This window comes from Hydractinia symbiolongicarpus, chromosome 6, assembly GCF_029227915.1.
Source record: "Hydractinia symbiolongicarpus strain clone_291-10 chromosome 6, HSymV2.1, whole genome shotgun sequence".
Taxonomy (NCBI): domain Eukaryota; kingdom Metazoa; phylum Cnidaria; class Hydrozoa; order Anthoathecata; family Hydractiniidae; genus Hydractinia; species Hydractinia symbiolongicarpus.
The window spans coordinates 21,383,533-21,405,134 of NC_079880.1; the positions used below are offsets into that span (position 1 = coordinate 21,383,533).

Genomic DNA, 21,602 nt, shown 5'->3' on the forward strand with positions numbered 1-21,602 from the left:
ATTAAGTATAAAATTGAAAACCTTGCATCGTAATCTATATATTTACAGTTAAAATTTTGCTCTCACAATAAATAAAACCATTTACAAAGTTTTATAGCTAATTAGTTGAATATATTTTAATAGTATAAATACAATCCGTTTGAGAGCGCCCTATCTACATACAGGCATGTCTAACTCTTTAAATACACATTTTTTTTAACTTAGCCTAAAAAAGCTGAATTTCAGCTGTGTTGGTTTAAATTTATTCTTAGCGAAAAAAATGAAAAAGTATCGTTATGACAGTCTTTATTTGACGACAATATGTGTCGTCCTAAGAAGTAATGACGGAAATGAAGAATTAAATGTCTTTTGTCCACGCTTCATCGAAAGGGAATCTGCCTGTTCTATCGCAACCTGTTACAACCTGTTACAACCGTCGTTAATAAAACAAATTCTAACGCTAGCGTTAGTACGCGAAATTCCAACGCACTTAACTCGGAATCATTTTCATGAATCCGTGTAAATCGAAAAGCGCGCGAAAATTAGCAGTTATTACGCACATGACGAGCTAAATTTAAAACAATTCTTCTTGATATTAATTCGCGCACGCTTATGTCCAGAGCTTAGAAAAATTCATACGCGTAAAATTACACTTCAGCTCGTTGCGGGAAATTAAAATGTTCACAAAATTAGTACGAATCCGGCAAATATAGCGTTGTGAAATTAAAAATAGTTCCCTACATTTAGTGTGCCATAAGCAGTTTAGCTTTATAAGTCTTTTTGCACAAAAAGGTCAGTTTCACTTTCTCTACTTTTTGGGTTCATACTTTAATCTGGAAGCATAAACGAAGTTCGCACTACGATAATTATGGAACAGTCCGATAAGTTTTCAATTTAACCAAATGATAACTATGAACTCACGTATACACATATGGCATTCTTTACATTTTTGCATTGTTCTTGCCAATCCGATTTCGTTCTTTCTCCAAAGTACAAAGTAAATCGATAAATCGATAAAGACTCGATAAATCATGCAAAGGTTGAATCGTTATCGTTATCCTTCTTATCGACCGCCATTTTTAAGTTCTTCCAAACTTGGAACGCTTCCTCTAACTGTGGATTCTCATATCGATGCAGAAAATAACGCACGTCTTCGGCTGACAGCTTTCGTTCGACTGCCTGCAAGCCTTCCTGTGCGATCATGATTCCAAACGAGGATGATCGCGTCGATGTTGAACTGATGTTGTTCGAGTCGTGCGACTCTGCCGTGTCGTCACTACCCGTCACATACTCGCGCGACGATCGATGTGTTTTTTGTTCACCTAATCTCTGGTAGGACATGTCGTATGTTCGCCTGGGGTTGACCTGAGTTGGAGATGCTTCACTTTTCACATCAGACACGAGCATTTTTAGACGTTGAGAGCTCTGGTGACTAGTAACTGGCATACGATTAAGCAAAATATTGGTCAAAGCATTGTGGATCATTTCGTCTTCGGGGTATTCCATGTGACAACCATCCATAATGCAATTCGGCCATTTTAAGAACTCCATAAAATAACTTTTAACTCTTGCGTTTTTAACCAAGAACGTATACCACCAGAATAAATGGATATTTAGAAACGCTTTTTTCTTCACAAAAGTGAATAGTTTTCTCTTCACTTCTTCCGCTATCTCCTTCTTACACGTTTCGAAAATGAAATCTACGAATGAGTGACTCTCCTCCGTGCTTTCCATTCGGCCCGATTCGGAGTTCCATACAGTGAAGCGAGCCGTGGGATATTTCAGGAAGAAACACCGAAGCCACTCTTTTACTTCTTCGTCATCACTTACAACCACACCTTTTTCGCGTGTAAAATATTTTGCAAGATCAAACACAGCCCTCGTCATTGAGTACGAATCAACGTGTCTTTGTCTCGTTAAGAAATCGGCTAATAACTTTTCGTTTTCATTACCGACCACGCTCGATAGGTTGGCTTCATGAGACGCCGGTGAATTTCGGTAAGTTGCCGCGGGGTAAGCTGTCGAGGTTACGGTAGCCGAAGTATCATTAGTTCTGAAATTAAAGAACATACTATTTGCTCATATTTAAATGCTTAAAATTATGCACAAATAAAAAGTTAAAACAGAAACCAAAGAATAACCAAATAGGGAGCAAAAATCACAAGACTAAAATGTGGTTTAAAGAAGAACCAAGGTACGAATATTGCAGAGAAAACAAAATATCACGAAAGTAATAAGTAACATGTCTACTAAAAATAAAGCTGAAATACACTACCATTTTTTCAATCAAGGCTGAAATACACCACTATTTTACAATCAAGACTAAAATACACTACTATCTTTCAATCAAAGCTGAAATAAACTACCCTTTTTCAACAAGGTGGAATTACACTATTATTTTCAAACAAGGTTGAATGACACTATCATTCTTCCAACAAGGATAAAATACATAACCGTTTCTTATTCAAGGCTAAAGTACACTACCAAAATTCAATGAAGGCGAAAATACATTACCGTTTCTTATTCAAGGCTAAAGTACACTACCAATATTCAATGAAGGCGAAATTACAGTACCGTTTCTTATTCAAGGCTAAAGTACACTTCCAATATTCAATGAAGGCGAAAATACAGTACCGTTTCTTATTCAAAGCTAAAGTGCACTACCAATATTCAATGAAGGCGAAAATACAGTACCGTTTCTTATTCAAGGCTAAAGTACACTACCAATATTCAATGAAGGCGAAAATACAGTACCGTTTCTTATTCAAGGCTAAAGTACACTACTAATATTCAATGAAGGCGAAAATACAGTACCGTTTCTTATTCAAGGCTAAAGTACACTACCAATATTCAATGAAGGCGAAAATACAGTACCGTTTCTTATTCAAGGCTAAAGTACACTACTAATATTCAATGAAGGCGAAAATACAGTACCGTTTCTTATTCAAGGCTAAAGTGCACTACCAATATTCAATGAAGGCGAAAATACAGTACCGTTTCTTATTCAAGGCTAAAGTACACTACCAATATTCAATGAAGGCGAAAATACAGTACCGTTTCTTATTCAAGGCTAAAGTACGCTACCAATATTCAATGAAGGCGAAAATACAGTACCGTTTCTTATTCAAGGCTAAAGTGCACTACCAATATTCAATGAAGGCGAAAATACAGTACCGTTTCTTATTCAAGGCTAAAGTACACTACTAATATTCAATGAAGGCGAAAATACAGTACCGTTTCTTATTCAAGGCTAAAGTGCACTACCAATATTCAATGAAGGCGAAAATACAGTACCGTTTCTTATTCAAGGCTAAAGTACACTACCAATATTCAATGAAGGCGAAAATACAGTACCGTTTCTTATTCAAGGCTAACGTACACTACCAATATTCAATGAAGGCGAAAATACAGTACCGTTTTTTATTCAAGGCTAAAGTACACTACCAATACTCAATCAATGCTGAGACACCATCATTTTTTAATTAATGCCGAGAGACATTACCATTTTTGAATTAAAATAATGAAATGGGTGCAAACAAATTTTATGACGAGTGTTATAGATTTTCTACTATTAATAAAAGGGAATCTTTTCCTATTTTTTCTCAAGTTTACCTAAATTACTCTTCACAAAAAAAAATTACAAATCTATTATTTTCAAATTTCCTTGAGAACCTCCAGTTTTTTAACCGTATTTCCCAACTATAAATTTCAGATTTGACGCTTCACAAACTTCCCCCCATCAAATTTTAACAAAGTTTTATTGTTGCTTTTACGTTTTTAAATCTGTATAATTCTCCCTTATTGTTTCCAAGCGATCACAATAAACAATAACTTTTTAATCAATCAGGAAACGATCAATCGATCAGTATTTTGGCGCCAAATTAAACAACATATTCCAACAAAGACAAAAAAAAATGATCATTAAAAAATTTACGATAGTGTTTCCCAGCCTTTAATTATCAAAAGAGCTTTTATGCATATTCTTGCGCTAGTACTAAAAAAAAGATATCAGATAAAGATATTTATATCAGATTTTATTTATCAATAGTACTGTTATGGTGCTGAAACAGAAATTCAGAGACATACAGGCAACAAATTCTATTTTTACTTGCACTACAGGTTTTTTTTAATAAGAATATCCTTCATAAGAATATCAGGCTGAAAACAATACGTTTATTGTTCAAAAAAAATAGAGAAATAAGAGTAATGGCAAGCCTGGTTAGGATTTGGCTATTCTCATATAAAAAGCAGTGTACAGTAAAATTAATTAAAACTTTGTATGGTAACATTTAACTCTTTCTAAAGACAGCATGAAAATTCGAATTTATTCCCACCTTCTCCTCTTCCTGCCATATATCTTATTAGCCAAAGTTGTCCTTGGAATACCATTATCTCTTGCAGCTGTCGTGAGACTTATCCCATCTTGGACTACAGCTTTAATTGCTGTGGCTAACTGCTCCGCATTCCAACTTGGAGGACCAAACCTATAAACGTAGTGAAATGTATTGTCAGGAAACTAAAGCTTGATAATTGCCTTTGTATATAATGCACTCCGGTCAAAGAATATATACACTGGTGAGAATTAAATACTGGATTTTCACTCAAGAAAATGATGATCGTACTGAAATCAGTTAATTTGATTGGATAAATTTTATCTTTTGGTCCACATATGAAACAAACAAAAGAATAATTAAGAATAGTTATCTTTTAAACAAAACATTAAAACCAAATTAACACAAAATATTACGCTATGGTTAATTTGGAGTACTTAAAGCCCATTGTTTAGCAGCATATTTCTATTTGCAAATAACAGTTATAGTTCAACCAAAAAAAAAAGAAAATAATAAATTTTAAAAAGGCCAAAATACGGCCAACATTTTGCCTAAGAACTCAAGTAAAAATTCAGCCAACTTTCTTAAGTAAACTTTGAAAGAGGTATCAGGTAGTATAAGCCATTTTTATCTTAAATTTTTCTCTTTCTTTACAGTTTTTTTGATGATTTCTGAACACCTGATAAAAACCAAATATAAACTTTGAATTGAAGTAGTTTTAACATAGCTGAACAATAAAATCTTGTTCCTTAAGGTAAAACGCATAACATTTCTTTTACCTTGCCTCTGAAAATTGCATAAACTTGATGGACAGTTAAAGATGGACATTGGCTTTGGACGACACAATTAGGGCGTTAAAATTTTTTTAATGGTGGAGGAAATTAACATTTAAAATTTGTTCCCATAAGGGGAAGCTGCATACAGGTACAGTAGTAAACATTTTTAAACATCTTAGGGAAGGTGACAGTACAGTAGTAAACATTTTTAAACATCTTAGGGAAGGTGACAGAGGTTTCAACCTCTGTATCCTTATAACACTAACTATTTGTTTGTCTGTGGTCATCAAAACAAGTTGTCCTTATAAAATGCTTAAATATTTACCAATGAAATTGGGATATTGAATGCTGATTTTGATTAAATCCAGTCCCCCATAGAGTAAATCACTATTGTATCCTAAGTATGCACAAAATTTTGTGGGTCTTTTCTACAGGCCAATGGCCAGTTTGACTTTCTTTTGGGCAAATTCTAAGTCTTCTAAACCAAATCAATTAATTAATAACAACTTACAACTTCCTTTGATGCACTGGTGCATCATCTTGTGTCTCGCTTACTTTTATTGAATGATCCTCACTGTCACTTGAATGAGATCGTTCTAACTGATTTAATTTCTCCATGAAACTCTTACTATTTCCTTCATCTGTATGAGAAACTTTTCCCTCACCATCAATAATAAAGATGCTAGATTTTTCGACACTAGCGTCATTTTCGTTAGATTCCATAATTTTTTACTAATTTTCTATACGAAAAAAACATTAGCTCATAAAAATAAAAGGTGCACTGAAGGGGCTCTCAGTAAGATTTGGCTTCTGCATATCATTGAGGCATTCTTCTTTTTTCATATATACTTATTTCTAGTTAGTCTACTTCCACAAGAAATTTATACACAATGGTAACGCAAATGTTTGAACACACAACTTCTGAAAGCATGTATAAAAAAATTATTGCTTGCCATACATCACAACGGAACAGTTTTCGTTAAAAGTCCTGGTGTTACAAAACACGAAAACAGACTAAGTACACATTTTTAATAAGGTATATATACCAATGTAAAAACAAAATTCTTTGTGGCTTGAAAGTAAGAAAAAAAATAATTTGTGACAAAATAAGGTTTTGCGACAGGCAGGTGTGACTCAAATTGAAACATGTACAAAATCTTGTTATAAGTGTAAGCTTTCTATCGCCCTCAATACCTTTTACAGAATAATAGATAGGATGAGACAAATAAATAAGAAAATCAAGTTAAAGTTAAAAGTACAGTGTTCTATTTATGAGTCACCCTACAATTAAAAAAAGAGAATTCAAATAATTCTTATAAAATACACCATGAGAATGAAGTTTGCACTAAAGTAAATATGAAAATATTATAGTGATTGAAAATTTTAGAGGAAAAATGGAATATTAACTCCATAAAATATTTTTGATCTTTAAAGGGTGAATTAACATAAGGGTAAACCGGGCATGGGGAAACACAACAGAACACAAAAATGCATCACTGATCGCATAAAAATAAAAGAGAATATTTTGGTGAGTATCAACAACCATAATTTCGAAGCAGCCCATACATATGTTTATCAAAAATGAAATTTAATACCAATTATTATAAAGAAATTTATTATATGTAAAGAAGATGGAAGTCACCAAAACTATGGAATAATTTAATACCTTTATTATAAAAGGCAAAATCACAAAACAGTTACAAGTACATATAAATATATACTAAATATAAAAATAAACAATTGAGTCTCTGAAAAAATTGCTTAATCCTGAGCTGAGCACACACCCCTTTGGCGGCTTTCTGCGTTAAGAAAAATAAAAGTTAAAAAGATGAAATTCTCAAACAAACAAAGAAACACCAATTATAAAAGAGAGTGTAAGCAGACTATATTAACTAACCTATATTATTAAAACCCTGAAAAGTATAGGAACAATTATCACATATTTTTTTTAAAGTAAAAACAAATTATTGTGATGTCTGACATCACAATGTGCAAGCAGCCAACAAAACATATACATATTCATAAAAAATTCAAGTTTAATTATGCTACCTATACACTGACTCTCCACAAAGATAACAAATTATAAAATAAATGCAAGTTCTGTTTTAATATTCTATATGTATCAATTTTTAGTCAGACGCATTTTTGGGTGGCACAACAATCACAGTTATATCTGAATGATGCAAAACGTAATCACTTGTACTTCCAAGCAACGCCCGACTAAACTTACTTAATCCACGCTGACCCAAAATAATAGCGCTAGCATTATTTTCTTTTGCCAAATCACATATAATCTGACCTGGTGAATGATGCGAATCAGACTTTAAAATTTTATGTGTCGCATTTCTTTCCTCGCAACGCTTCTTGAATTTTTCAACGAGACCATTGCTTTCGTCTATACTCTTTTTGATGCTTGTACGGTAATCGTCAGTGACTGGGAAGGCGCCTGCCATTAATCCCATGCTTGGTAGTTGTGGCATTTGGTGTATATGTATCAAAGCAATCACATCGTCACTTCGATGAAAGTTATCAAAATACCATGTGAGAGCATCATAGCTAAATTGGCTATTATCCATACACAAACAGTTGATTCTGGGTGCCATAATGCTTCACTGTTATATAACTAAAAAAAGTGTAGAAAAGTGTTAAAAAAAAGTTAACCCCTTTATTTTTTCATTGCTGCTAATATAGAAACCTAAACAAGATTCTGTGCACTGTCAGTAGTGAAGCTATTGTAATTTGTTCATGGTAATCAGCATCCTTTTATTTTGAAACTGCTTAATTTTTCAGAATCTGACTTATTGCAACTTCATTAACATAGATTTAAATTCCATTGTCTATTCGTAACCAATAACTTTTTTAACAAAAACCATACCAGTATTTTACAATAATTAAATGTGTTTCTGATTTAAATGTAAAATTTGGGCAATAAAATTATTAGCAACTTTGATGTCAAAACCTTTAAAATGAATACCTTGAGAAATTAAAAAACTTTTTTAGTTTCAAAAAAACCTTTAAGCACTACACCTTAATCAGATTAAACTTAATTATACATAAAACTATGATCACTGGGTGATGTTATAACATAATAAATGTTAAAACTATAATCAGAAACAATTTATTAAATCTTTCATGTGTTGTATACATACGTACATTAAATTTAGATTGTAATAAAATATACCAATAAAAAGATATATCCGCTGTTATAGTTTGAAATAAAATAATAATTTTAAAACTTATACAGTACATACATTGTAACAAAAAAACATAATATATAATATTTTTTAAACAAACAAGATTTTTTTGACCTTTCTGACATTATGACATAAATGACAATTGTTACAACTTATGATAAAGAAAAAATATGAGAGCAAAACTTACACAGATATAAGATTCAAGAGACAATATCTAAAGGAAAATAAAGGAGAGTCTAAAAAGAACAAGATTATTAAACAAACATACACAAATAAAAAATCATATATATAATGGAAACATAATCTTAATTTGTAAAAAGCCTCTGGAAAGGAGAACCTTTGTAATTATAGAATAACTGTTGACAAGGCTATGGTGTAAGTTTGGTGTAAGTTTGTAAAATTTTTTGACTGACCTAATGACCTCCTTTCCTCTTTCATGTATTTACACTTTAATGACCTCTCAACTAATGAATCATTACCTGTATATATATATTTAAAAAAAGGCCTTTGAATGATATTATAAAGGCCATATTAATAATTTAAACTAATCCTTGGGAATTTTTTTATAAAATTAGAAGATTCTAAAGAATTAAGAATAAATAATTATAACCCACTTTTATAGTTAAAAATATTATAAAAGATGTATCCATATCAGATGAAAGGGAAGCACATGCGAGCATTATGGAACAGGTGAATGCAAAAAGAACTTTAAATATACTGGCATTTTTGTGCTTCTGCATAATTATGGTGCAAACAAAGTGGTATACATCTTTGATAATTACTTGTGACCATCCTTTACTATACTTAGCATTTCATCCACCTGTACTTAAACACTCACACATGAGTATTCATCAGTATGTAGTTAACAGGAATTCCTGCTACATCTTGTTTGCTTCATCATCAGTAATTTTCTCTAATTTTGTGATGGGTCTTTCTGGATATGAACAACCTTCTTTATGAACATAGTCATGATTCCATGACAATAGCACAAAATCACCTGCTTTTAATGAATCTAAAACCTGTTTTCTTTCCGGTGTTAACCCAGTTGTTTCTACTTCATGTGAAATACGCACATAATACTTATCACTTTTCTTGTCACCATATTGGCCAGGCTTTTCATAATGTAAATACTTCTTAATAGAAAAAACAGCATTAACTCCTCCATGTCCACATTCGTTTGGACACAAACTCGTCATAAAGAAACACTGTTGGGTTTCCAACCCATCAAACTTTGAAAGTGTTTCGTGCAGAGAGAGCAAATCTCGAGTCGTCATTTCTGTTTTTTTCACTTGTCTAAATAAGCATAAAGATTATACAAAACATATATTATAGTTAGCAAAAATAGGGGATTGTTCTTCTCTCCACTTATAGACATGGTTTGCTTTTTTGCCATCATACATTCTTGCAGTGTTTATCACTTTTTTATAAGAACAAGGAAATTTAAATTTAGATTCAGATATATACTTTCATTTTTTCACTTGTTTAGCTTTAAATTTGCTCTTATTTTGTTTTTAAAATTTAAAACATATAAAGTTTTTGCTTTTATTTTTAATTCTTTTTACAATATATCACAAACTTGCCACTTGTGTCATTCTAATGCATACGATCGCACTTGATCTCCTCCATACATGCCTAAACAGAAGTGGGCATGCCGTTTTTAGGTCTTAATCCCATGCGTTCTTAAAATCCACTATCGCTTGTGCAGGATTTTGTCTTCTTTGCGTCCGCCATTCCAATAATTCAAATAGATTTTAGGTTTAAGTTCACATGAGGGGAACAGAGTCCCTCTGAGTTTGCCCACTCTCAAAGAAAAGGCTGGGGATGCAGCAAATTGCACATGCAAAATTGTTTTCATGGTGTACAGGTGTGAATTTTATTTTCGAGTCGGTTTGTCTAAAAAAATATGTGCAGTGGAGACATGCAAATGTGCATGGCACACACCACACTAAACATATATCAGAGTTTCTTATTCACGGCAACTTTATGTTTGAAAGTTAATTATATATCTCCAAAGTTTTTATTATACATTTGTGTAAAACTTTTATCTATGATAAGCCCCATTTCTCTATATATATACTTTATTACAAAAACATTTTCCTGCTTGCAGAATGATCTCACTTCGCAAAATGCATTTGCACTGTGTTAATATAATAAATGAACCGGCATGAACTAAGTAGCGTACTGATATTAAAAAATTTTTTCCTGGATGGGGTTCTACAATAAAGCATTGATGCCTAACTACAACTAAAAATATATATATTTAATTTTTTTGCCATTTTACAACAAGTATGGGTAGCTAGCTACCTCATATACGAGGATCGAAAAAATGTGATGTAATTTCCATTATCCTAAAAAACTTCTTTCTTTAGATAGATAGATAGATAGATAGATAGATAGATAGATAGATAGATAGATAGATAGATAGATAGATAGATAGATAGATGTGCATATTTTACATGGCTAGCCTCACAAATATCGAGGGATATAGCTACCCTGTCTATTATTTCCAGGAGGGGCCATGGCTTAGATGGAGAGTCCTAGAGTATTTAATGCTCATTTTGAGCGACGCAGACCCAATTAGGGCCCGCGCTCTACCAGACAACTTCCGGCAACATCCAACGGCCGACACAGTGTGCCATCTTCCCAATTTCCCTCACATGGCTTGGGTTAACCCGGGGCTATGGTAACATTCACTCGCCCATGTTGAATCGCCGTCAAGAGGAATCGAACCCCGGTCTCCCGCACAGAGTACGAGAGCTATAACCACTAATCTACACGGCGCCATTTATAAAAACTTTATCAAAAAGAAGCTCCAGGACATTTTAAGTAAGACATATAATCTGGTATGTTTACTAGTACAAGTTAGTCACCATGTCACCATAACATATATACAACTTATTATAATATAAGTTGTAATCTGCCCCTGGCCTTCTTTTTAAACCCTCGAAATAAAAACGGATTAGCTAGCTCATACAAGCCACTACAGTGACCAAAATCTTTTCATGTTAACTAGTTTAGCTTTTTAAATGTTACACAGATAAAAAAGCTTTGTATTGCTCGCTGCAATGTATTTAAATCAAAACACAGTTTCGAGTAACTGTGATCAACACAAAGCAGCAGAATCAAGACGCCATTTTGATTTTTTATCCCGACACCTCACCTGAACTCAAAGGTTTTCTTCAAAAGCTAAAGCATTTTAGCGAAATGAACACCTTGTACAATATGCGTCCATCCTGTGCAAGTTTAGGTTAACTGTGCAGTTAAAGGCAATGGAGATACAACTAGGTCGTACAATGTAGGTTACGTTACTCCTTAACTTATACTATTACACGGTTTTTCATTTTCCGGGACATAAAAATCGGGATAAGAAAAATCAGGAAAAAATAACACTGACCGGAAAAAGATAGCGCACTCCCTGAATCTGACATACATTGTTGGCTGACATATAAAAACATGTTTTATGTTACTTCAGATGTGAAAGGAAGCCAACTGCCTAGGACGCCAGAACGATTGCAAGCGTACAATCACATCTATCTCACGCGAGATTCAAACTTAAGTGATGAACGATCGAGTAAACATAGCGTGCTTATTAAACTCGATTATACTGCGCATAATCGTCCTTTACCTGTAGCCATCTGTTGGTTGAAGAAAAAAAATGGTCTAACGCCTTCCAGATTTTATTTCCAAAACAAGTACAAGTAGAAAAGACAACAAGCAACCCACTCTAGTTTAATAACATGTTGATGCGGTGCATACTCAAATATCGTGTATTCTTCTCCGCCTCTTTTTCATGTCACTTACATTCATTTTTTAATAAACGCAAAAAACAAACAAACAAACAAAAACATTCCAATAAACACCGCACTTGAAGGATGTATTTTTTTGAGGATGGAATTCACGCTTCTTTGAAGCATACTTCCAGCATTTATTAGAAAGTGGCGAATTAATAACTGCGTTTCACTGGAAGGTTATGACGTTTATTAGACGAGGTGTATTAGAGGATAAAACTTATAAGTGCGTTTCACTGTATGGTTGTCCCATTTATTAAGCAACGAGGTGTGTTATAGGGTGACCTTATAACTGTGCTTCACTGGATGTTCACATTTATAAGACGACCAGATGTATTAATACGGGAGAACTTAATCAAACGGTTTTCATCACCGCAAAGTAGATGTCACACATTGACAATTTTTAATCTAAATAAATTTAAAATCAAAACCACTTTTTAGATTGCAAACCAAAATGTACAGGTAAAGATAAACGTGTGAAAATTTTATCAATTAAAATTTGTGCTTTTTACCAATCTGTTAGGTGTTGTAGTAGGTAGATAGCTGGCTAGTCTACTGCTTGTGTACCCTTGAACTGCTGCTCGATGTGAATACCATGGGCTGAGTCCTAAACTAAACTCTTCCTTCCAGAGGAATGTGAACGCTGGAGCAGTGCATTTACCTATACATTTGCTTAGAACATTAGTTACGGCTTTTTATTTATCATTTAAGAGAGTGATTAAAACCGAAGAGTTTAATTTCAATTTGGGCACTAACCTAACTAAACAAAGAAACGCGCGAATTTGATCATACACTGGATATAGTGAATAAACTGAAGCAGCATTGGGCCTAAAAATTTGTGTTGTTTCTAAGACACAAAAGTCTAAATATGAGGATTTCAAATTAACCCTTCTGTGAAATTGATATCCGCTTGATAGGAGATAGGTCCGAGCCTGACATCATTTTATGTTACAAACGTGTAGGGTTGGTGATCCATTTAAGGAACCAATAGGAATGATTCTTTTTTTTTTTACTTTTAACTAATAGAAATACAGTATTAAAATGGTCTCTGCACGGCCCGCTACAGATAAATCCCCTTCTCGTTAATATTTTTTACAACTACTACGGTAACATTTTAGATTAACCCTCTCCAAGCAAAACATCTTTTTAACGAATACAAAAAATTCACTGTAATGTTTACAAATTTTATTTCTTTTATTAAACGTGATAATTTCTTTTAACCTCGCTGATAGCGGTTTCCTGTTGAACAAATAAACAAGGAAGAGTGACTAAGCGGCTGAATATTTTCCTGTCTTTATTCATCGTTCTTTCCTGCCTTAAAGAAACAACCGCATGTGATCAAAACAAACCCCACCTCCAAATACGCGGAAAATTAGCATGTTTGCTCTATTAAGTGCTCGCGCAAGTGATTCGCGCAAGTATTAAATGCGCGCGAACATTTCATGACCTTGCTATATAAGATAATACTCATCGTATTGTTGATCTTTATTCCATCGATTTAATTGGGACCTTAAAAGTAGCGCGTGTTATAAAACCAAGATATATGGAGCAGAATGGTCACATTTGTTGTTTAAAACTTTATTTCTTAAGCTCCTATATATCCCAACTACATTTTTTAAGCGGGTTCCCAGGCCAACTATGTTGATTTTGGGTTATTTCGGGCAGATTATATGAAAAATACTTCCCCAGTTTTGTCACTCTAAATTCTGGATCTAATCGAATCTTTAAACAAAATCATAGCTGTATTTATGTTCATGAACTCGTAGTGTAATTTTTTCTGTGTAAATGATGTGTAAATTCTTCTGTGCTAAACTGATAACGTGGCCCACTTCACAGTTGAGCATTTTTTTAGTTAATGAGCACAAGGGCGATTTCTGCCAAAGTCACTTTTAAGGTCATTCAGACAAAACCTTAGAAAGGAAGCATGCAGCATCATGCTGATGAAAAAACTTGCAATGTCTTTACAGGGATAGATTGTTATTTGCTATAATGGAACAAATATGATATTTTTGGCATTTGTGAAAAAAATGATCAAACCAAGCAAAATTTTTACCATCCAACGTCATACTGTGTAGCATATTTTTTTCTCCAATGTTTAATTAACATCAGTTATGTCACAAGCAAATTCTGGTGGTCCGAGTTTGTTTACAATTATTGGACCGTAACAATCAAGATTTTTGATAACAGAATACGATGTCAGATTGGTATGGTCGGACATAAGACAAGTGAACATTTTTTAACCACTGTAATTTATGCTGTACAACCACCAATTGAGTTGGAGATGTAGGCAAGTGTAGTCGTTATGAGACAGGGAACATCAAAAAATATGATTAGCAGCTATCTTGACTTATGCTTTCTGCTTTACAAAACACCATTTTCTATGTTTCCATTTACATTTGAGCATCCTGCAAAAATTGCAATTTGATTTAGTACAATTAGCCGTTGAAGCAGTTACCTTTCGGTCAGTTATTTTCCAGAATATTAACATATTAGTGAAATAAAATTTGCGCACCTAAAGTGGCACATGTGACTATGCTGTATGACTAATAGTTTAACCAAGAAAACCAGAGCAGGAGTAGGAAATGCTTAATTAATTCTTCGGTGAAATAATTTATAGGAATGTGACCAAAGTCGTCCATAACCAATTAATTTTCTAGTAAGCACATCTCACCAAAATTCCGTACAGACACTTAATTAACATAATAAGTAACTTTCAGGAACAAATAAATAGCTGTTTTGCGAAACACTTCAATGAATTGATGGTTAAACATATATGCTGGATAATTTTAGTTTTTATAGACCCTCAACTTTCAAAATTTCGGTATTTTTGTTGTTGCGTATTGATCATTGAAAACATAAAGGTGATAAATCAACAGCCAGGACCAAACTGAATATTTTGATCATTGTTTTTATTTGCTTTTCGATCGGTTAGATATTTTGCTCAAGCAAATACAATATCGTTTACGCATTCCTCCATTGTTGCAAACTGAAACGGTTGATGACAATTCACCAGTGAAAAGCTCAATTTTGCTGTGTTATCGCTTTTGGAAAAAACAACAAATTTCTTTTCTTGGCGCTTGGCCAGTAAGGACTTAAACAGGTATAGCCATCGGTCTTCACGGAACAAGCAGAGAAGCAGCAGCGAACCAGCATTATGGTGACCGAACGAGTCTCAGTGGCATTTTGACTATAGGGTTAAGAATTATGACGATGGCGATTCCTAGTTCAGCAACCGTGGGACATATATGCCAGACAAGTTTCATGACGAATTGAAACACTAGTATGCTTTTCTTTTAAAAAAGTCCATCGTCTTTTCAAATTAATAAATACTTATCCAAAAGAATAACCTCCGTCTTACTACAATGTATACTTGAGTTTGTTACATCAAGAAAGTCGCCCTCTTCCTGTTTCGTCGCATTCGAAATAAAGAAAAAAAGAAAAAGTATATTTAGCATTGGGAATATTTAAAAGCTAGTATTTGCGCTCTCCGCACAGAGTTCCGAGTTCAGACGCTGTGGATTTTTCTCTTCGTTCGCTGCTGGTCTTTTAGTATTCTGTAACGACTGGTAGTTAGCTGTTTTAGCTCTTATGTGTGGGAAATCATCAACTGTCTAGAAAGTTCGATTCCAAATTTCCAGAAGGTTATCGGTGTTTTATTGATCTGATGCTATAATTTTTCTTTGCGTCTACTCTAACGGTATCAAACAAGTAAGAAAATGCTACTGTAAATTACTTGTAGTCTACGGGCCTATTTTTTAATGGGTAATATCGATTTTTCATTGGTAATTCATACTACTTAAATGGCGCAGGTTTCTTTTTTTTCATAATCAAATGTTTTTCTTGTAATAGTTTCGTATTTTACTCACATACTTATGGCGTAATTCTTCAAGCCATCGGGCTTCTTGTGTGTAATTGACATTAACATGCGGGTTAGCTTATGCAGCCCCTGTATCTTGTTTTGTATAAGGTATGCAAATAAAACTACTGCGGTTACGTGGGCTGGCTCTGAACAACGAAAAAGTTAAATAATGCGGAACAGAAGAATTAATTTTTATAACAAAAGAATTTAATTACGTGAGCCTAATAAACCATTTCGGCGAGGCAGCCCAGCCCGCTTGTTACTGTTTATATGGAGTACCATCCAGCCCGCTTGGCGAGGTCTCGTGTGAAATAGACGAGATCTCGGCAAGCGGCCAAGCTCGCCTCCATATAAACAGCCCCTTAGAGCAGCAAGGTTTGGTCCCAAAACAAACAAAAATAAAGAAGCCGGGAGAGATGAAATCATTTCTTTTCACCACAGCGTTTGGACACAAAGTAACCCAGGGGAGTGACGCACACCCACCTTTTGTGCGGCAAAAAATGACGAGGAAAACATAGTAATTCTGAGTTCGGTTTCTAACTAACTTAAAACTTTCTGTTGTTTGTTTTCTTCTTGTTCCCTGCAATAAAGATATACATATGCTATACAACATATATAAACATATACATATGCTATACAACATATATAAACATATTCATATGCTATACAACAGATATAAACAAATACATATGCTATATATCGACATATACATATTACATACAAACATATTCTTTCTAAACATTTGAATGTTAAATGGATGAGAAATGCTTGATGAGCCTTGCCTGCTCTCTTTGCTTTTTAAAAATGCTGTCAAAACAAAATTTGCTGTTATATCATGAAAAATAATCTGAAAGCTGTAAAAATCCTCAAAACTGCTGCAGAACTCTTTTTACAATTCATCGTGTTTTGGATCAAACTGTTTCCACCATTTAAAAAGGCGATCAACTTTTTTCCAATCTACGACTTTCCACCAGTTCTCAACATATTTTTTTCTGTAAAAAGTACAAGAAAATTATAACGCAACGAAACAATCCGATGAACCTTAAATTTGTTGCGGTAGTTGTACATTTTTCTCAAAAGAAACTTATGCCCAAAAGATATAATGATGGCAGTGAGACGAGCAGGGGAAGGTAACAAAGTACATGGTACATAGCAGTGTAAACACAAACTTATGATAATATGATTTTCTCGAAAAAAGATTGAATTCCTTCGCTTACCGGTTGTTTAATGTTAGAAACTCACATACCTATTGTTTTGATGTTTGATGAAATATGCATGCTCCCACAAGTCAAGTGCAAAAAGAGGTTGATACTCATTATTCAAAGGCGTTACTTCTTCCACTGTTGCATATATTGTCAAATAGTTACCACGAGGTACCCGAATCAGCCATATGTGCCCAGCTCCAAAATGCTTGCACGCATCTCTTTCCACCCAATCTTTGAATTGTGTAAAGTTATGAAATGATCGTTTAAAGATTTTTTTTAAAGAATCTGGCAGTTCCTTCTCTTCTCCAGATGGGTTGCTATTTAATACAGCGAAGTAAAAAATATGGCTCAGGTATCTAAAATGAAAAGGAACCAAATATATATATATAAGAAGGCAAAAAATCATGGGGACGAGGCTGAGCGCCCAGATTTCAATTTTCTTTTAAGCGGCGCCAACGCGCATGTCAAGAAGCGAAAAAAGCTCTGGGGATGAGATTGCCCAGATCTAACAAGCGGTTAACTCACCCTCCTCCGTAATTCTCTAAGTTTGTTCTCCACTTTTCTGGAACACTCTCGATATTGGCAAAAATGTTAAGCAGAGAAGTTTTCGAAAGTTTTTCTTCTTCTTTCTAAAAAAAAAAAAAACGTTTCAAACCTAGTTATGTTATATTTTTTAGGTAAGCAATTTTTACGTTATACGTCTACAGTATCAGTCTTAAAATTTGCATAAAAACGTGAATACTTTAGTTGGACTTCGTTTCCATAACACGCCGATAGTCCCACATAATACTGCCCCCACGACGGCCTTGTACTCAGACCATTCTGTTTTTATGCATTGCGGCTATCCTGCGATAACAGGTTAGGGGAAAAACCCTGAGAAAAGAGAGTTCAACCATTGACATTTTTAAAACATATACATTTGGAAAAACTCACGCGGTTGTCCGTCCCTTATGTATCGCATCTTGTGTTTCTGTAGCTCTACTTATTTTACGCACACAAACAGTCAGACGGAATACGACAATTATTTAATTTAGACTTAGACTATTTTTAATCTCTTTTATTGTTATGATTTTACGATGCGATGATCATTTCTTATCTCGAAAGACAAAATTGGGCTAACAATGGGGAGTTAATATTATCTCCTTACCGATTCTCTCCATTCTTTCAAAACTTCGTTTAATTTATTCGCATATCGCGCCATGATCACACTGTGATGTGTTTTTACAGTCAGTGCATCAATCCAAGGTTCCAAAGCATCATATTTGTACGGCAATTTAGGTAGATCGTAATTTTCCTGGTATTTGTCTAATCCAATGTACATGTCATCTTCGGCATTCTTTGATACCACAACGCATACGACGTAAAACAACGCAAATACACGTAACATATTTTCTATAAAAAATTATAGTGTTTCAACAGAAATCCTACAAGTTGAGTTTTTTCACCCAGGGGCTTTTTGAGGAGGAGATAATATAACGTTTTTAATTAAAACATATATGCATCTTCGTTCCCATGGCATTTTGCAAATTACCCAGGGAACGAGTTTGACATATATGTACCATTAATTTGCAAATTCAATTTACACTTTCTACCTAACAAATTTGATTCGTGGATATAAATCGTAATTAACAGCGATGGTAAAACGAAGTGGCAGAGTTTGTTGTTAGGTTTTTATGCGCTGTCGCCTAAATAGAGACCGAAATTGTAGCAATAGAAGCAAAGAACGATATCCGTAGAGATATAGGGAATGCTGTTTTCACGAATGAATTCAACATACCTGCTTGTGTAATCTCTATAAACAAAGCCTAATGTCCTCGTTTAAATATAAGAAACAGTACTGTAAGAGTTCCGAATGTGCGTGTATTTATTTACTCTCTTTTTATATCTAACGTTGAATAAACAACCAACACCCGCTATTTCCGCTATTTCTTCTCAAATTTCAGATTTTAATAGATCTGTTCCATTCTTGCAAACACGGTTGCTTTAAGATCACAAACCAAATTGCCACGTGGAAAAATATAGACCACATCTATTCTTTAATTTCCGCTTTCTAGAAAAATCTCTACTTCTTTCAGTAGGCTGACTTATCAAGGCGAACTGAGTGTCACTGTTTCTTTATTGACTTGTTTAAATAGAATAACAAAGAAGTGATATGTAATTTGATAGTTATATCATGGTTTTATTGACTTACGTTATTTTAATCATTAAGTGGCTAATTCTATTCTCCAAAGGTTTAAAAGACAGGAAACGCTCGTACTGTCACAACAAATTCCCCGTCCACAAGGCTGACTCTTTCTTTGTTTCAACTCTACCGTATTCTCTCTATTTGACTCCCTAGACGTTTAATTTATTTTCGAGATTTTAGGGTGGGCGTTAATTAGAGAGTGGGCGTTTATAAAAAACAAATGAAAGGTTCTTAAGAAAATCATTTAAATAATCGTAGCTTTTAACAAATCTTCCTATCGTCGTCTTGATTTATTATGTTAAATTCAGTGTTTGCTTCTTCGATATCGGAGTCCGTTGCTGCAAATGGGTCCTCATCGAGGCTCTTGTCGTTTACACACTTTGTCCATATTTTCTCTTTATTTGATTTAGGTGTAAAATTTTAATAAACGCTCCTTAACATTAATATGGATGGGCGTTAATTAGGGAGGGGCGTTAAATAGAGAGTACGGTTTTTGTTGTTTTAGGGTGGGCGTTTATTGGAGAGTGGCCTTAACCCTATTCGGTCCGGGGTTTTTCGAACATACTATGACCGGAGGGGGCGGATTCCGCCCCCCCTCAATAACTTTTCATAGGGTTGTTCAAATTGAATCAAACTTGGCACACTTATAATACGTCATAGAAGGAACAAAATGGCGCCAAAAGAAATTTGCTTGCGTCAGCACATTTTCTGTGACGTCATCAAAAGCTTGAAAATTGTTAAAAATGCCACTATCTGCTTAAAATATAATTACTTTTGTTCTAGAGCGAATTTTTACATTCTGTTTGAAGTTTCTGAAAGCTAAACAAAAGTTATTTAACATATTTTCCGGTTTTTACATGGATCAAATGAAAAATTGCCAAAATTTGCCCGAAAATCCGTTTTTTTCCGATTTTCGGGTAAAATCCGACAAAATCAAGAAATCGGATTAGTCACGTGTTCAAATTATTCAAAATGATTCTTCTTGATAAAACAAAGTTGTGTTGCAAGTTTCAAGTTCTAAGAATAATCCTAACAGGAGTTATTATATTTTCCCCATTATAAGGATTTCATAGAGATTTTTAGGGGTAGTTTCGAGTAGTGGCCAATATCAAAGCCTCTGAAAGGTATGGGACCTAAAAAATTAGCATGCAGGTGTCTAATAGATAAATGTTGAAACTCAGTAAGTATCATAGCCATATAACAAAGCAATCAGGAGTTATTAAAAAAAAACCGTCAGGGGGGGGCGGAATCCGCCCCCCCCGGACCGAATAGGGTTAAATAGAAAGAATACGGTACTTGATAAAAAACATGAGAAAAAAGCCACTTTTAACTTAGATGTCTGTCCTGCTTTTGTAATCCTGTTTTTAAACTTATTTGTCAGTTTGAATGTTAATTGTCAAGGTAAGTTATTCTAAACTCTCTTTTTTCCCTTCTCTATCAAAAATATCAAAAGGGGAAAAATGATGAGTTTAGTTTGCTAGACTACTTTTAACTTTGTGAAATTAAGGTTCAAATCAAATAAATACAGAGTGATTTAATCAATTCATTCTAGCATCGTTCAAATTTTGTTGAACTGCATAAGGCTAGCTTGCTATTTTTGTTCAAAGCAGGGTTTACGTTGTGATATAAAGAGTGCTAACATTTTTTTTTTGGATTTGAGAGCATTGATTATAAGTAAGAGTAGTGATGCACGCTTTGCTAAGCATGTTTTAAATTTTTAATCGCAAACAAAAATTTACCTAATCGGACAAAAGTAATTTTCTGTTGTTACTGTTTTCAATACTACAGAGTGTGGTGATTCACTGTTCTTGTCGTTATTATAAACAAAAAAATGTAAACAAACTTAAATTGATGTTTACATCTGTTACGTCATGATCGTTTGAAATATAACTCGATTCTTGAAATTTAAAAACACTGCATTGTTATCATACACGGCACGTTTGCGCTATTTTCTTGACACATAAAATCAAAAATAATTGATTTTCTTGATTATGAGTTTAGCTCTTTTGGATTAAAATATTGCGGTAGTAATGTGAATTGTTAACTATTAATTTTTTTATATTTTATGTAAAACTTTGATAGAGTTGCTGTGTGCAATAGACTGAATAGCTGATTTTGTATGATGCATTACAAACTATACATTGTGGAAATTTTGTGATAACCTTTCTTGTATGACTTAACGAAATAATGTTGGATATTTTGAAATGTTTGGTATACTTTTTGTGTACTTTGGCATGGCAAAACAAATATACAGTATTAGCAGATTTAGCTTTTTACGCAGCGGT

General features: G+C 33.8%; 4 protein-coding genes across 6 annotated transcripts in view; all 4 read right to left on the reverse strand.

Moving 5' to 3' along the window:
• Positions 1 to 22: 22 nt before the first annotated feature.
• Positions 23 to 5,846, reverse strand: LOC130647539 (uncharacterized). The gene is made up of 3 exons (XM_057453425.1): positions 5,598 to 5,846; positions 4,314 to 4,463; positions 23 to 2,032 (listed from the first exon to the last, which is right to left on the reverse strand). The coding sequence occupies exons 1-3, from the start codon at positions 5,807 to 5,809 to the stop codon at positions 1,009 to 1,011; spliced, it is 1,386 nt and encodes a 461-aa protein (XP_057309408.1). The 5' UTR covers positions 5,810 to 5,846; the 3' UTR covers positions 23 to 1,008.
• Positions 5,847 to 6,393: 547 nt separating this feature from the next.
• LOC130647540 (uncharacterized) lies at positions 6,394 to 8,543 on the reverse strand. The gene is made up of 2 exons (XM_057453427.1): positions 8,240 to 8,543; positions 6,394 to 7,709 (listed from the first exon to the last, which is right to left on the reverse strand). The coding sequence occupies exon 2, from the start codon at positions 7,687 to 7,689 to the stop codon at positions 7,216 to 7,218; it is 474 nt and encodes a 157-aa protein (XP_057309410.1). The 5' UTR covers positions 7,690 to 7,709; positions 8,240 to 8,543; the 3' UTR covers positions 6,394 to 7,215.
• A 146-nt stretch (positions 8,544 to 8,689) lies between these two features.
• LOC130647541 (uncharacterized) lies at positions 8,690 to 9,596 on the reverse strand. Its single transcript, XM_057453428.1, has one exon. The coding sequence runs from the start codon at positions 9,552 to 9,554 to the stop codon at positions 9,159 to 9,161; it is 396 nt and encodes a 131-aa protein (XP_057309411.1). The 5' UTR covers positions 9,555 to 9,596; the 3' UTR covers positions 8,690 to 9,158.
• A 6,883-nt stretch (positions 9,597 to 16,479) lies between these two features.
• LOC130647548 (superoxide dismutase [Mn] 2-like) overlaps positions 16,480 to 21,602 on the reverse strand; it is an 81,729-nt gene continuing 76,606 nt past the window's right edge. For 2 of the 3 annotated variants that reach the window (XM_057453446.1, XM_057453445.1), the window contains exons 2-5: positions 18,280 to 18,524; positions 17,658 to 17,761; positions 17,174 to 17,488; positions 16,480 to 16,919 (exon numbers count right to left, since the gene is read on the reverse strand). In XM_057453446.1, the coding sequence (XP_057309429.1) occupies positions 16,817 to 16,919; positions 17,174 to 17,488; positions 17,658 to 17,761; positions 18,280 to 18,519 (762 nt within the window). In that variant the 5' untranslated portion in view covers positions 18,520 to 18,524 and the 3' untranslated portion in view covers positions 16,480 to 16,816. Of the gene's footprint in view, positions 16,920 to 17,173; positions 17,489 to 17,657; positions 17,762 to 18,279; positions 18,525 to 18,909; positions 19,189 to 21,602 lie in introns of those variants that run through there. The other variant, XM_057453444.1, reaches the window with a different exon arrangement.

Bases quoted from the DNA above. Each gene is read 5' to 3' on its own strand.
- LOC130647539 (XM_057453425.1), bottom strand. From the start codon at position 5,809: ATGGAATCTAACGAAAATGACGCTAGTGTCGAAAAATCTAGCATCTTT. The intron at 4,464-5,597 runs GTAAGTTGTTAT...CTACGTTTATAG, and splicing joins CCAGTGCATCAAAGGAAGTT to GTTTGGTCCTCCAAGTTGGA. The intron at 2,033-4,313 runs GTGGGAATAAAT...CTTTAATTTCAG, and splicing joins TATGGCAGGAAGAGGAGAAG to AACTAATGATACTTCGGCTA.
- LOC130647541 (XM_057453428.1), bottom strand. From the start codon at position 9,554: ATGACGACTCGAGATTTGCTCTCTCTGCACGAAACACTTTCAAAGTTT.
- LOC130647540 (XM_057453427.1), bottom strand. From the start codon at position 7,689: ATGGCACCCAGAATCAACTGTTTGTGTATGGATAATAGCCAATTTAGC.